We start from the raw sequence: 15,531 nt of genomic DNA, 5'->3' as shown, positions 1-15,531 counted from the left end.
CTACAGGATCCCAGTAGAGGAGTGGCAGGATATCTCCAACCTCAACCCAGACTCAATTTTTTTTCCCTTTTGTTCTTTTAAATGGTAGTAACTACAAGTTGGGTTAATTCACTTGTTTAAAGACACACATTTTCATCTTGTATAAAAAAATGATAAAAAATAAAATCTTGAAATATATGATACAGTCAATATAACCACAATGTTTGCTTAGATTGATCCACATATGTACCATTTTAATTGTGCTCTATTTATTCCCTTCTATGTCTCCATTCCCTCCATTTAGGATCATTTTCCTTCTACCTGAGAAACACTCTGATATATTTTCTGTAATGTAGGTTTGCTCCTTATCAATCTTTCTCTCCCCCCCGCCACCTCTCTCTCTGATTTATTCACTTTATTTGGAACAAATACACTTAAAATTAATAATGAACTCAAAGACTAGGCTCAGTTTTGAGAGCCCTGTTTATTTGGTTTTGGGGAAAATCCTGTGATGTGAGTAACCATCTCTGCCTTTGGCTGTGATGCAAGCTTGTTCACTCCACACTGAGACCACATCCTTCCTGTTCCTGCTGGGTCTGTGAGAGCTATGAATTCATCGCATTTCCTCTCTGCTGTCCGTGAGGCTGGTGTCTGGGTAAGTTGGGGTCCATACAGCAGGGTGGCCAAAAGGGCTGGGGAGGATGTGTCTAGGGGCAGAACTTGTCTTGGTTAATGAGCTAGGAATTTATCCTGATACCCTCCAAGTCTGTCCTTCAACAGTGTTTCTGGAACGTTCTTTTATGTTTATCATTATTCTGGGCTCTATGTGCATGCAAGTGCATGTGTATGTGTGGGGTGGGAGGAAGCAAAGACAGCAGGCAAAGGCAGAAGACACAGCTTCTACCCAAGGCTTCACCGGATTTGCCAAGCACCTTCTCAGGGGGTCTGATGGATGGTATGAATGTGAGGAAATCTACCTGCTAATAATCCAACAGGTAATTGAGGTGAAAAACAGAATGAAGTGTGCTTAGCCTAGGCTTTTTGAATGCAGAGGAGAGATGGAGTCCTGATGTGGACAGTGAGGCATCAAGAAAGACTGATGCAACAGGAGCTGGGAAGGATCAGTGGAGCAGATGGGCCTGTCTGGAGGAAGAGTGTCTGTTAATGCACAGGGAGATGGGCTTGTGGGGGAGGAGGTGAGAGAGTTTGAGGTGTCTTCTTGACTATCAAACTGAAGTCATTATAAATTCAAATTTGGAGAGTTCCCTGTTTCACAGAACTACTTCCTTTACCATAATTTAGGCCTTTGGGCTGGTGTACTGCTTTTCAGGGAGTCCCGAGGTGATGCAAATGGTTGACGCGCTCAGCTGCTAACCAAAAGGTCGGAGGTTGGAGTTCACTCAGAGGAACCTTGGAAGAAAGATCTGACAATCTACTGAAAAATCAGCCACTGAAAATCCCATGGAGCACAGTTCTACTCTGACACACATTACGTCGCCATGAGTCTGAATCGGCTCAATAGCAACTGGTACTGGTTTGCACTTTTCAAGGAAGAAAGACTTGGTGATCTACTGAAAATCAGCCAGCAAAAACCCTATGGATCACAACGGCTTGATTCCCACTGATCATGGGGATGACACAGGCAGCGCTGTTTTCCATTGTGCATAGGATCACCATGAGTCGGGGACTGACTTGACAGCAGCTAACAGCAGTGCTTTTCCAAATACAGTAGAATGAAGGGATTAAGGCAGTCATGCGAAACAAAGCCAACTCATTCACCCATTATTAGTCCAAAATCCAAGAGATGTGGGAGATCTAAACATAGGAGGCCATATTTCCAGCTTTTGTGGAACTTGAGAGAAAATTATCCTAGGAAAATTTTGTCTGTGAACACCATAATGAAAGGATGTGTGTCATAAGTGCTGGGGAAATGTCACCTTTTAACCATTTCTTTTGTCTTTTACCATTTTTGCTTCTGTCTGACTGAGAGACCAAGCCAAATCCACTGCCGTCAAGTCGATTCTGACTCATAGTGACCCTACAGGACAGGGTAGAACTGCCCCCATAGGATTTCCAAGGCTGTAAATCTTTACTGAAACAGACTGCCACATCTTTCTCCCTCAGAAAAAGATCGAACCACCAACCTTTTCAGTTAGCAGCCAAGCACTTAACCACTGAGCCACTAGGGCTCCTTGTCTGACTGAGAGACCTAGTTAATTAGTGGGAAAAAAAAAATCTTACCCTTTCAGCCAATGAAAAGTTTAAGTGTTAGTAGCATGAGATTTGGGATCAGATGGCCCTGGTTTAAATTCTGGCTTTGTCCCTTCCCAGCTTTGAAATCCTGGGCAAGTCACTCAACATCTCTAAGTCAGAGTTTCTACCTCCCTAAAACAGGATTAGGAAAATACCCCTCTCATAAGGCTTTGTGCAGGTTAACTGAGAATACGCATCAGTGCAGAGCCTAGCACATAAGAAGTCCTAAATAAATATGAATTATAATAATCATGATTGTGAGTTTTGCAAGGAGATGTTAAAGAGATCTGTTTATCATTCCCTCTTAAACAAACAAACAAACCAAACTCATTGCCATCGAGTCAATTCTGACTCTTAGCGACCCTATAGGACAGAGTAGAGCTGCCCTATAGGGTTGTCATGGAGTGCCTGGTGGATTCAAACTGCCAACCTTTGGATTAGCAGCCATAACTCTTAACCACTACGCCACCAGGATTTCGTCATTCCCTCTTAGGTATCCTAAATTCCACTTCATTTCAGTTTCTTTCAATCCATTCTCATCCTCCCCAGCAGTCACACGCCCTACCTCTGTGTTCTCTCTCCACTCTCCCTAGTCATAGTCTTCATTAGTATCACCATACTGACCCATCTCATGCCCTACCACTTTTTTTTGCCCCTCATCCATCTTTTCTCAGGTCAAAACATAGACACAGAAATGGAGCCTTTCTGCTGGAAGGAACTTAAAAATGATCTTTTCCACTGCCATGGATCCCCAAAATTTATAGGACACTTGACCAAAGTAAATGGTTGATCCAGAGTCTGTTCTCATACTCCATCTTAACTTCTATTTCTTGCTAACAGGCTGTTAATCTTTTACACAGATCCAACTCTATCACTAAGGAACCAACCCTATCACTAAGGAAATGTTTTTCTTTGAGGTTAAGCAAAACAATATACCCAGGGGTCTTGACTCAAATGGTAATCAAAACCCATTGTGTAGAATGTCCTCAGGATATTTTAACAATCTGTTCTCAGAACTTGTGCTTTGTAATCCTCTTGTGAACACCTAAAGACCCCTCCCCAACACAAATTTCTTCAACTATGCTCTGTATCCAATCTCCAAAAGCCAACTGTAATAAGGTAACCAATGACATCCAAAGCACTGTTTCCAGATATCCCATCCTCAACTATCTTACCTCACCAAACACCAATCAGAATATTGCACTGTTAGTTCCTGAGTTAACAATATAAATATTGCCTGGATGCCCATAACTCCTCTGAGCATTAGATTTCACTGTGTGAGATCTAACCTTTCCCCAGTTTACATGGTATCTTGCCTTTAATAAACCTCTTTGCTTTTACTTGAACAATTTGTCTTTGACCCTACTCTCTCATTTTATAGATGAGGAAACTGAAGTTAAGGAGTAATAAAGAGTTTGTCTAAGATCATAGTCCAGTAATCAATGGAACCAAAGTGCTCTTGGAGTCATCATGAACTGGTTGGGAGACTGGGCATATGTTACACTGTGAATGCTATCAAGTTTGTGTGTTTAATCTTTGTTTGTTTCCTTCTTTCCATAGGGAAACCTTTCTTCCATGGCTCATGACATACTCTTGAATCAAGCCAACAGAATAATTTCCTGGTAAGTATTTGGTGGGGACAATTGTGGTTCAATGGTAGAATTCTCATCTTCCATGAGGGAGATCTGGGCTCAATTCCCTGCCAATGCACCTCAAGCGCAGCCACCACCCATCAGAAGATGAAAGCTTGAGTGTTGCTGTGATGCTGAACAGGTTTCAGCAGATCTTCCAGACTAAAACAGACTAGGAAGGAAGGCCTGGCAATCTACATCCAAAAATCAGTCAGTGAAAACCCTATGGAACACAATGGTTCAATCCCCAACTGATCATGGGAATAGCACATGACCAGGGAGTCTTTTGTTCCATTGTGTATGGGGTTCCCATGTTGGGAGCCTACTCAACTGCAGTTAACAATACAACAAGTATTTGACTCATTTTTAAAAGTAAATATGGAAACTCATTAAAGTCAAGGGATATTTATTTCTATTCTAAAATATTTTTTATTTTTCTAGATTTTTGATAATTTAATTCTCTTTGGGGCAAGGGGAGTACCTTTTAAAAAGACTGTCCTTACCCATATATGGTTTCACTGCTCAAATTCCCAGCATCGATTTATGCCCAAGGACACTGATCAGAGCTGCAGATGAGGATGGCAAGTGTGCGCTGGAAGCTGGCCTGTTTGTTGGAGGACCTAGAAGACATGGACTTTAAGAAATTCAAAATGCACTTGGAAGACTATCCTCCCCAAAAGGGCTGCATCTCACTCCCCCGGGGTCCGACAGAAAAGGCAGACCACTTGGATCTAGTGACCCTGATGATTGACTTCAATGGGGAAAAAAAGTCATGGGACATGGCCGTGTGGATTTTTGCTGCAATCAACAGGAGAGACCTTTATGAGAAAGCTAAGAGGGATGAGCCAGAGTGGGGTGAGTGGAAGGAAGACAGCATGTTTTCCTTTTAGTCATTTCTCTTGTTATCTTGGCTTTATCCTCTTTCTTCTTCTCATAGTAGTGCTATTATTAGATGGAGGAAAGCAATTTATTTTTTTCTAACTCTGTTAAAAACCCAGCTCAGATTTTATCTATGCCTAGGAACCTGTCCTGGTTAATCTCACTTTATTAGAAGAGATTCCTCTGCCTGGAACTGCCTCCACTTCTATATCCAGATGGTGGCATCATTGTTTCTGTCCAAAGCCAGACTGTGAGAACAAAGTCTTTCTTATGGTCACTACCTTGAGAGCTGGAATGGCAAAATAAATTCTCTTAATCCTGTGCATATGTTGGAGGTGAGGTTCTCCTTTTGGCCTGGTGTTCTAGGCAAGAGAAGGACATATGGGAAGTCTCAGAGGAACGTAGAAAACCAGGGGGTGACAACGTTGAGCAAACAGTGGTGGAAGAGAGGAATAAAATGAATTGGTAAATAAGGAGAAGCATGGAGAGTTGGTGCAGTGGTAGGGTGTAATGAGGGAGAATAATAATATAATAATAATGTAATGAGGGAGATAATAAAAATTCCAGGTGGAATGAGCCTGGAGTACATAGTAGTGGGATGTTATAAACAAATTAAGTATCATAGTTATGACTGTGTCAGTACTTACATAACCAAATTAAAGTATAATAGCAATAGTTATATAACTACTTTGCTAAGCTGTGTTCATGAATTTTGTTGTTCATACCTCACAAGACCCCTGTGGACTAGGTGCTGTTTTTATCCATCCTTTCAAATGAGCAAAGTTAGCCTTGAGGAAGTTCTAACTGCCATTCCAGTCAGAGCTAAGGCCAGGATTCAAAGCACAGTGTGCCTTTTGCTGAAGTCTGGCTCTTAACTACTATGCTATATTGGCTTCTGTGTGGATAATATCTAATCCCCACTTTTTATCTCTCTGCCACTTCTGTTCTCAGAGCAATTGTACATGCAGCACTTCTTTCTCTGACCCTTAACACCTTAAGTTAGGCCATATTTCACAAAATAAAGGGCATGATTCTCCAGACTGCCAAGTCTTCCCAAGATCTTAGATATAAGCTTGGAAGTCCCCACATGCATTGATGTCATTTACCAATCAGGAAGTACATGGAGCTTCTGTGTCCAGAGCCTTTATTGGAGCTTCATTATGTAGGCATGACTGATTGGATCACTCACCTCCCCTGAGGTCAGCTGATATCATTAGGTGGTCTTTCTGACCTGGCCAGCCCCCACCTGAGTCACCTCATTAGCATAAATACTCAGGTGCGGTCTGGAGGTTTATAGTTAACAAAACTGAAAACCAAAACCAAACCTGTTGCTTTCAAGTCGATTCTGACTCATAGCAACTCTATAGGACAAGTAGAACTGTCCCATAGGGTTTCCAAGGAGTGGCTGGTGGATTCGAACTCCAGATCTTTTGGTTAGCAACCAAGCTCTTAACCACTGCGCCACCAGTGCTGTATAGATAACAAAGGCACCTCAATTACTTAGGAAATTCCAATGGTTTAGAGTTAACTCTCAGGGACCAAGGACAAAGACAAAATTCTTTGGGTAAAGTTAATATAAACCCCCGTTTCCATCCCTGAATTTTGAGGTAGAAGAATTATCATGGGGGTTAGAAGGTTTTTTCAGGGCTAGTGTTAGGCTTAGGTTTGGGTTTGAGATAGTGTTTGGATTATGCTTTGTTGCTAACAGTATTTGGATTTAGAATAAGTAGCACCTACCAGGAATCATTTATGTAGCTCTTAGGTTCCTTCCCTATAGTGATTTGTCCCATATTCTTCTTGTGTCTAGGTCTTGTTCTATCGTGGCTAAATTTCTCCTGTAAGAGAACCTCATTTGGATGTGTTATTTGGTAACTACTTAGATCAGTGATTCTCTATCCTGGGTGCCCTTTAGAATCACCTGAGAGCCAACTGAAAAAAAAAAAAAAAAAAAGGTGCCTGGGCTCCACCTGGGACTAATTGAAAAATAATTGCTGGGGGTAGAGTCCTGGAATCTGTATTTTTAAAGCTTCCCAGGTAAATCTAAAGTCAGCCAGGATTCTGCACCACTGAACGAGATGTAAAGCAGGTAAGAATTCAGTCTTGAATTCTAGATTTCTCGGAAGTCTTTATCTGAAGGCACAAGGTGTGGGTAAGATGGATAGCACTTCTTGGTGATATTGGAGGGCTTGAGGATGGCCCCAAAATCAGGATACCGGCCTGGGAGAGTGCCCAGAACGAGCAAGGATAAAGAGAAGCATTGCTTGCCTCACATGTTGGCTGATTTCCAGGCCTGGGAAAGAGAGTCTGATACTGGATACGGTGAGGGACACAATGCTTAGCAGGCGTACAGCAGTTAAACTGGTTTGAAATTAGGAATGCCTCCAACTGGACGTTTTACTACACACCTGTTGTCTGCAACTCTGAAGCCATATTTTCCATTCGGGAGATGTCCAGAGCAGGTGCCTTTAACCTGTGCAAGTGCTAGGCTGTGTCTCATTTACATCTCATTAGTTAGAGAGTGCAAAGGAGCCCTGCTGGCATAGTGGTTAAGCACTTAGCTGCTAACTGAAAGGTCGGCGGTTCCAACTCACCAGTGCATCATGGGAGGAAGCTGTGGCAGTCTGCTTCCCTAAAGATTAACCCGTTGCTGTTGAGTTGATTCCGACTCATAGATTCTGACTCATAGTGACCCTATAGGACAGGGTAGAACTGCCCCGTAGTGTTTCCAAGGAGAAGCTGGTGGATTCGAACTGCTGACCTTTTGGTTAGCAGCTGTAGCTCTTAACTACTGTGCGGCCAAGGCTGTCTGTAAAGATTACCACTTGCAAACCCTGTGGGGAGTTGGAATCGACTCCGTGGCAATGGGTGAGTTAGGAATGCCAGTTTTTGACACTGTATTTTTTTCCTTTTATATTCAGATGACGCACATGATTCTACACTCACTGTGATGTGCCGGGAAGAAAGCATTGAAGAGGAGTGGATGGGCTTACTAGGGTATCTTTCCAGAATCTCTTTTTGTAAAAAAAAGGAAGGTAAGTGATGGGGACGGTGCTTCCAATTAGGTTTTGAGACCCAGTTCAAGAGACACTGGGAAGCTGATTAGTTTGACTCTCCTACATCCTCCTTCTCCTAACGCCTCATGTTCACTGGGATGCAAACTACTCCTGTTTCAGGAGATCGTTTATCACCTGAAGAAACTGAATTTACGTCTGCATGGTTCCTTGCAGTCCCAGAACCAAGGGGAGGTGGGTGATTAAGTGTTTCTGGTTTTAAGAGGCCTGGGCTGCAGGCTACACAAGGAAGTAAGATTCAAAAAAAAAAATTTTCTGGTTGGTTTACTGCTCTTCTGCTTAGCTGTGTATATGAAGAATTTGACACCAGAGTTTCTAGAACATTCCATACACAAGCAGCAGAGAGATGCTCCTCATGTTTCTCAGTTCCAGTTGCCATTTGCTACTGATCACAGGCCCCTGTGGATAGTTCATTTCAAGTGGAAGCGTGAAGGGCTTTCCCCAGAGTCTAACTTTCTGTCTTTGCCTTAGATTACTGTAGGACATACAGAAAACATATAAGAAGCAGATTCCAGTGTATTGAAGACAGAAATGCACGCCTAGGTGAGAGTGTGAACCTCAACAAACGGTACACCCAGCTAAGTCTCGTCAAGGAGCACCTCAGCCAAAAGGAGAGGGAGCACGAGCTTCTGGCCATCGGTCAAACCGCGGCCAAGACCAGGGACAGCCCCATGAGTTCCATCAAGCTAGAACTCCTGTTTGATCCTGATGAAGAGAACGCAGAACCTGTGCACACGGTGGTGTTCCAGGGAGCGGCGGGCATCGGGAAAACAATACTGGCCAGGAAGATTATGTTGGACTGGGCGTCGGGGAAAATTTACAAAGACAAATTTGACTATTTATTCTACATCCACTGTCGGGAGGTGAGCCTCATGACAAAGAGGAGTCTGGGAGACCTGATCATTAGCTGCTGCCCTGACCCAAACCCTCCCATATCCAAGATAGTGAAAAAGCCATCCAAGATCTTGTTCCTCATGGACGGCTTTGATGAGCTGCAAGGTGCCTTTGATGAGAACACAGGAGCACTCTGCACGGACTGGCAGAAGGCAGATAGAGGAGACATTCTCCTGAGTAGCCTCATTAGAAAGAGGCTGCTTCCTGAGGCCTCCCTGCTCATCACCACCCGACCCGTAGCCCTAGAGAAACTCCAACACTTATTGCACCATCCCCGCCATGTGGAGATCCTGGGTTTCTCAGAGGCTAGGAGGAAGGAATATTTCTTTAAGTATTTCTCAGATGAGCACCAAGCTCGGGAAGCCTTTAGGTTAATTCAGGAGAACGAGATTCTCTTTACAATGTGTTTTATCCCCCTAGTTTGCTGGATTGTGTGCACTGGGCTGAAGCAGCAGATGGACAGTGGCAAATCCCTTGCTCAGACATCCAAGACCACCACTGCTGTGTACATCTTTTTTCTCTCAAGTCTGTTGCAGACCAGAGGAGGAACCCAGGAGCACCACTTCTCTGCCAGCCTACGAGGGCTCTGCTCTTTAGCCGCTGATGGAATCTGGAACCAGAAAATTCTATTTGAGGAGTATGACCTCAGGAATCACGGCCTGCAGAAAGCTGATGTGTCAGCTTTCCTGAGGATGAACCTCTTTCAGAAAGAAGTGGACTGTGAGAAGTACTACAGCTTCATTCACTTGACTTTCCAGGAGTTCTTTGCTGCCATGTACTACCTGCTGGAAGAGGAGGAAGAGAGGGAAACCAGGAGCATGTCATGTAGTTATTCAAAGCCTCCCAACCGAGATGTGACGGTCCTTCTTGAAAATTATGGCAAATTTGAAAAAGGATATCTGATTTTTGTCGTTCGTTTCCTTTTTGGCCTTGTAAACCAGGAGAGATCCTCCTACTTGGAAAAAAAATTAAGTTGCAAAATCTCACAGCAAATCAGGCAGGAGTTGCTCAAATGGATAGAAGCTAAAGCAAAGGCCAAGAAGCTGCAGACCCAGCCCAGCCAGCTGGAATTGTTCTATTGCTTATATGAGATGCAGGAAGATGACTTTGTGCAAAGGGCCATGGACCATTTCCCCAAAATTGAGATCAACCTTTCCATTAGGATGGACTATGTAGTTTCTTCTTTTTGCATTCAGAACTGTTGTTGTGTAGAATCACTTTCCTTGGGTTTTTTAAACAACTTACCCAAGGAGGAAGAAGAAGAGGAAGAGGAAGGTCGACGCCTTCATGCGGTTAATTGTGTCTCACCATGTTCACATGCTGCCTGTTCTTACAGGTAAGGAAATTCAGCTTCAGGAAGGGGATAGAGCATGCCCTCCTCTTTCTAGCCACCTTTTTCTTGGCAGTGGCTCCCCCTTCCTCTTCCCCCTTCTTAACTGTCTTTCAAATTCAATTGCCACTAAAACCAGTAAACCAGTTTCTGTCAAGTCAACTCCAACTCATGGTGACCGTATGTGTGCCAGGGTAGAACTGTGTTCCGTAGGGTTTTCAACTGCTGATTTTACACAAGTAGGTTGCCAGGCATTTCTTTTGAGGTGCCCGTGGGTAGACTCAAACCCCTAACCTTTCTGTTAGCAGCTGTCTTAGTCATCTAGTGCTGCTATAACAGAAATACCACAAGTGGATGGCTTTAACAAAGAGAAATTTATTCTGTCACAGTCTAGGAGGCTAGAAACCTGAATTCAGGGTGCCAGCTCCAGGGGAAAGCTTTCTCTCTTTGTTGGCTCTGGAGGAAGGTCCTTGTCATCAATCTTCCCTTGGTCTAGGAGCTTCTCAGTGCAGGGACCCTGGGTCCAAAGGATGCACTCCCCTCCTGGTTCTTCATTCTTGTTGACATGAGGTCTCTCTGCTCACTTCTCTCTTTTATATGTCAAAAGAGATTGATTTAAGATACAACCTAATCTTGTAGCTTGTCTTGCCTCATTAACATAACTGCCTCGAATCCTTCGTCATTAACATCATAGAGGTAGGATTTGCAACACATAGGAAAATCACATCAGATAAGAAGATGGTGGACAATCACACAAAACTGGGAAGCATGACCTAGCCAAGTTGACACAAATTTTAGGGGGACACAATTCAATCCATAACAGCAGTTGAGCATATTAACCCTTTGCATCACCCAGGGACTCCAGGCAATTACCACTACTACCTAATAATGCCACTACCACACACCTATTTCTACCGTGCCCTTTCATTGGCTGAGATCCACTAGTGGTGGTAGGGTAAGTGGATAAATGGGATGGACAAAAAATCAGTGAAACAACAAACAGATGTTTGCTGAATAACAATTCACTACAAGGAACTATTCTAGGTGTTATGTGGAGTATAAACCAAAAACCAAATCCTTTGCCATCAAGTTGATTCCAACTCATAGTGACCCTAGAGGACAGAGTAGAACTGCCCCACAGCGTTTCTAAGAAGTGACTGGTGGATTCGGACTGCTGATCTTTTGGTTAGCAGCCTAACACATAACAACTGTGCCACCAGGGCTCCATGTAGGGTATAGAAGTGTATAAAAATGCTTCCAAACTCAAATTGCTTGTCATCTACTTGGAGCTCTAATGAGTAATAGTAAAGTAACCATGCCAATCAATGCTTGAGGGGCAGAACAGCCCTGGAGACTATGTGTCCCAGGAACATGGGAAGGCAGAGGGCCCTTTGAGCTGGAGGCTGAGGGGGCTTCTCAGGGGAGTGAAGTTTAAGCCTGCCTCGAAAGTTGGCAGGGTGCAGGAGAGGAGAGAAGAATGTGAAGGGAATTCTGGGCATGGGGACTAGTCTGAACAAAGGCATGAAAATGGTCTGAGGAGGAGTGTATGTAGGTGACAGTGGGGAAGTGGCTTCATTGGTGCAAAGGTAATGAGGGGAAATGAAGGCTTTCTGCAGTTTCCAGACTGAGATAGACTAAGAGGAAAGGTTTGGTGATCCACTTCCAAAAAATCAGCCAATGAAAACCCTGTAGATCACAGCTGCCCAACCCTGTGGTGCATGGGATTGCCACGAATCCGGGGCTGACTTGATGGCAGCTAATAACAACAGGACTAGAAAGGTGAGACCTCCTCCTCTAGCCCCCATGTTGTTTGTTCCAGGCAGTTGCCAAATACCCCTTCAGGGTCTGTTGCACACAGACTTGCTGGGAGTTGGAAGCCAGTCTCTGTCTCTATAAAATGAACTGGTTGAGTTACTTGATTTCTGAAGTCTCTTCCAGGATTAACATTCAGTCACCCCTGGATCAGGCATTTTAGTTTCCTAGGGCTGCCATTACAAAATTCCACAAAGTGGGTGGCTTTAAAGAACAGAAATTTATTGTCTCTCAGTTCTGGAGGCTAGAAGTCCAAATTCAGGGCATCAGCAGGGCCATGTTCTCTGTCCACTCTAGGGGAAAATCCTCCCTTATCTCTTCCAGTTTCTATAGCCTGGTATGTCTTTTGGTTTTCCTTGGATTGTAGACACGTCTTCACATGGCGTGTGTCTTCCCTCTGTATATTACTCCCCAAGTCTGTTGTCTCCTTTTATAAGTACCACTCAGAAGGGATTAGGACCCACCCTACTCCAATATGACCTCCTTAACTTACAGAAAAGGAAAACCCTATTTCCAAACAGGATCACGTTCACAGGCACAGGGGTGAGGATTTCAACATATTTTAGTGGACACAATTCAACCCATAACTGGGATTGCCCACAGTGGCTGGGTGGAGGTGGGCCCTGTGTGAATGTAAGGGTTTAACCTCTATATAAGACATGGAAAAAAACTGACATAGAATAAAAATTAAGAGAAAAGGGAGGATATGACCTTCAACCGGCTTTCTACCTTGGCATCACTTCCAGGACAGCCTTTTTTAGTCATCGTTCAGTCATCAGGGTCCTCCCACTGGGACTGTGGCAATGGCTGAGACCCAGGTCCTGCCCATGATGAGCTTCAGGCTTGGTTGTGAAGACAGTTGGGAAACAAGTAAAGAGGGTAGAGGGTCATGTGCAGTGATAAGGACACTCAGAGAGAGCACAGGAGCCCTTGACCAGCTGGGGGGAGTTAGGGAAGGTGTCTCAAGGAGTCACACCTCAGCCCAATTCTGAGAGATAGGGAGCGAGTGGGGGAAGGGACAGGCCAGGTAGAGGGAATAGTGGTTTAGAGGGCAGAAGGTGGAGAAGAAGGGTACTTTTTGACAATGGCAAAGAGTTCAGAATGGCTAGATAGAAGGCAGGAGCCAGAGAAAAAGAGAAAGAGAGAGAGGAGAGAGATAAATAAAGAGAGAGAGGGGAAGATAGAGGCAGAAGAGAGGAGAGGAAGGAAGCAGATCTGCTCATGAAGAAGCTTAAAAATGAGGCAGAAACAACAGGAAACCTGATCACGTTCACTCAGCTATGAAGAAGGCTTGGAGGAATTCATACTCATAGCTCCTGTTGCAGAAGCCCAATGCCCATTTCTCTAGATGGCAGCTACCTTTTTCTGAGGGTAGGCACTTGCCTTTGTGTGTTCTAGAACCCTGAAAGGACCAGCTGGGTGCTTGTTAGAAGTGTAGAATCTCAGGCCTGACTCTAGACCTTCTGAGTCAGAACCTGCATTTTAACAACCATCAGCAACTCAGTGCATCGGTGGCTGCACAGTGGAGTTACCTGAGAGTTTAACGATTTTATTCCTTTGGGTGAGGCCCAGGTCTTGTGATTTTTGAAAGCACCCGTTGATGTGAAAAACCCCCTGGAAAACGTAGCATAGGGTCTCCAGGCCCACGGATAGGATGTCTGATGAACAAGGGAGAAGAAGAAAACCCTAGGGAGCAGAAGGCACTCACGGTTAGGCGAAGTCACAGGCTTACTTTCTTTACACCACAGGTTATGGGGGATTGGTTTTACCAAGTCTCCCTCAGACCCTTTCCATTTTTAGGTGAATGATGTTTAGTTCTGTGACCCATTTCTTAATCACTGAGAGCCTTTCTCTGAATTGGTGCCAGCTGCTCCTGTCCCCTAGCTTCAATTTGGTATTGTAAGAGACTGATAATTTTCTCCCCTTCCCCTTCTCATCTTCTAGTTTGGTGAACTGCTACCTAATTCCCAGTATTTGCAGGGGCCTCTTTTCGGTCCTGAGCACTAACACGAGACTGACTGAACTGGACCTTAGTGACAATACTCTGGGAGACCCGGGAATGAAGGTGTTGTGTGAAACCCTCCAGCATCCTGGCTGTAACATTCGGAGATTGTGGTAAGTCTTTCTGTGTGTGTATGTGTGTGCATGCACACTTACACATGCATGCATGTGAACATGAGTGAGTGAAGAAGGACTGGGGAAAGTCTTAGGGACGTGGTAAGTGGGGAAGCACTATGGTTTGGAGGCTAATTGTTTGGAATGTTTTAGATTGGGAGGAATGAAGGGGGACTAAAAAGAGGTATTTTCTTGTAGTTCAACAAAAAGGCCATGACCTTTGATACCTCATTGTTCATGCGATGAGAATCAGAGCGCTTCATCACATAGAAAGATAGCTACCTGGGCTGGAAACCAACAAAATACAATGTATGGGTTTAATCATCACAGAGAATTTCCCGTAGCGTTATTAATACAATGATGCTCTCAGCCCAGATTAAGTTGACTTGAGTTTGCAGATGCCTGGGCCATGCTTCCAGCCCTATTCAATCGCACTGCCTATCGGGCACAGAAGCATTTGCATTTTTGATGAGCTACACAGCCAGTATTAAAGCCCATCACTCTTGGATGGTTTCATACCTCCCTTTGTCTCCCTCTCATACCACCTTAGGACCAAGTCTTATCAATTTTACTGACTAAACATTCCAAAGAAAGATGACCCAACAGAATGCAGAAATTATTGAACAATAATGAGGAAAGCGACAATTTGTTGTTGTTGTTATTGTTAGGTGTCATAGAGTTGGTGTCCCGACTCATAGCGACCCTGTGTACAACAGAATGAGGTACTGCTCAGTCCTGCTCCATCCTCACAGTTGTTGCAATGTTTGAGCCTATTGTTGCAGGCACTGTGTCAGTCCATCTCATTGAGGGTCTTCCTCTTTTCAGCTGACCCTCTACTTTACCTAGCATGATGTCGTTCTCCAGGGACTGGTCCCTCCTGATAGCATGTCCAAAGTACATGAGACAAAGTCTCACCATCCTCACTTCTAAGATGCATTCTGGTAGTACTTCTTCCAAGACAGATTTGTTCATTCTTCTGGCAGTCCACGGTATATTCAATATTCTTCACCAACATCATAATTCAAAGGCCTCAATTCTTCTTTGGTCTTCCTTATTCATTGCCCAGCTTTCACATGCATATGTTGTTGCTTTTAGGTTCCTTCGAGACACTTCCCACTCATAGCAACCCTATGTAGAACAAAACGAAACCCTGCCTGTTTATCATGATGTTGCTTATAGGTCCAGTTGTGAGGATTTTTGTTTTCTTTATGTTGAGGTGTGATCCATACTGAAGGCTGCGGTCTTTGATCTTCAACAGTAAGTGCTTCAAGTCCTCTTCACTTTCAGCAAGCAAGGTTATGTCATCTGCATATCACAGGTTGTTAATGAGTCTTCCTCCAATCCTGATGCCTCGTTCTTCTTCATATAGTCCAGCTTCTTAGATTATTTGCTCCGCATACAGACTGAAGAAGTATGGTGAAATGATACAACCCTGACGCACACCTTTCCTGACTTTAAACCACGAAGTATCCCCTTGTTCTGTTCAAACTACTGCCTCTTGGTCTGTGTACAAGTTCCTCGTGAGCACAGTTAAGTGTTCTGGAATTCCCTTCTTCACAATGTTATC

General features: G+C 44.0%; 1 protein-coding gene across 8 annotated transcripts in view; it reads left to right on the top strand.

Annotated features, from left to right (window-relative positions):
• The first annotated feature begins 529 nt into the window (after positions 1–529).
• NLRP3 (NLR family pyrin domain containing 3) overlaps positions 530–15,531 on the top strand; it is a 26,999-nt gene continuing 11,997 nt past the window's right edge. For 3 of the 8 annotated variants that reach the window (XR_002825368.1, XM_023739037.1, XM_023739031.1), the window contains exons 1-6: positions 530–634; positions 3,793–3,854; positions 4,398–4,718; positions 7,661–7,774; positions 8,285–10,043; positions 13,794–13,964. Coding sequence is in view for 7 of the 8 variants with exons in the window: in XM_023739037.1 (XP_023594805.1) it covers positions 4,436–4,718; positions 7,661–7,774; positions 8,285–10,043; positions 13,794–13,964 (2,327 nt within the window). In the remaining variant the exon portion in view is untranslated. The other 5 variants (XM_023739035.1, XM_023739036.1, XM_023739032.1 and 2 more) reach the window with 5 other exon arrangements.

The sequence above is a fragment of the Trichechus manatus genome, unplaced genomic scaffold (genome assembly GCF_000243295.1).
Source record: "Trichechus manatus latirostris isolate Lorelei unplaced genomic scaffold, TriManLat1.0 scaffold00128, whole genome shotgun sequence".
Taxonomy (NCBI): domain Eukaryota; kingdom Metazoa; phylum Chordata; class Mammalia; order Sirenia; family Trichechidae; genus Trichechus; species Trichechus manatus.
Note: the sequence above shows the minus strand (reverse complement) of the source record. Positions and strands in the feature narration are given on the sequence as shown.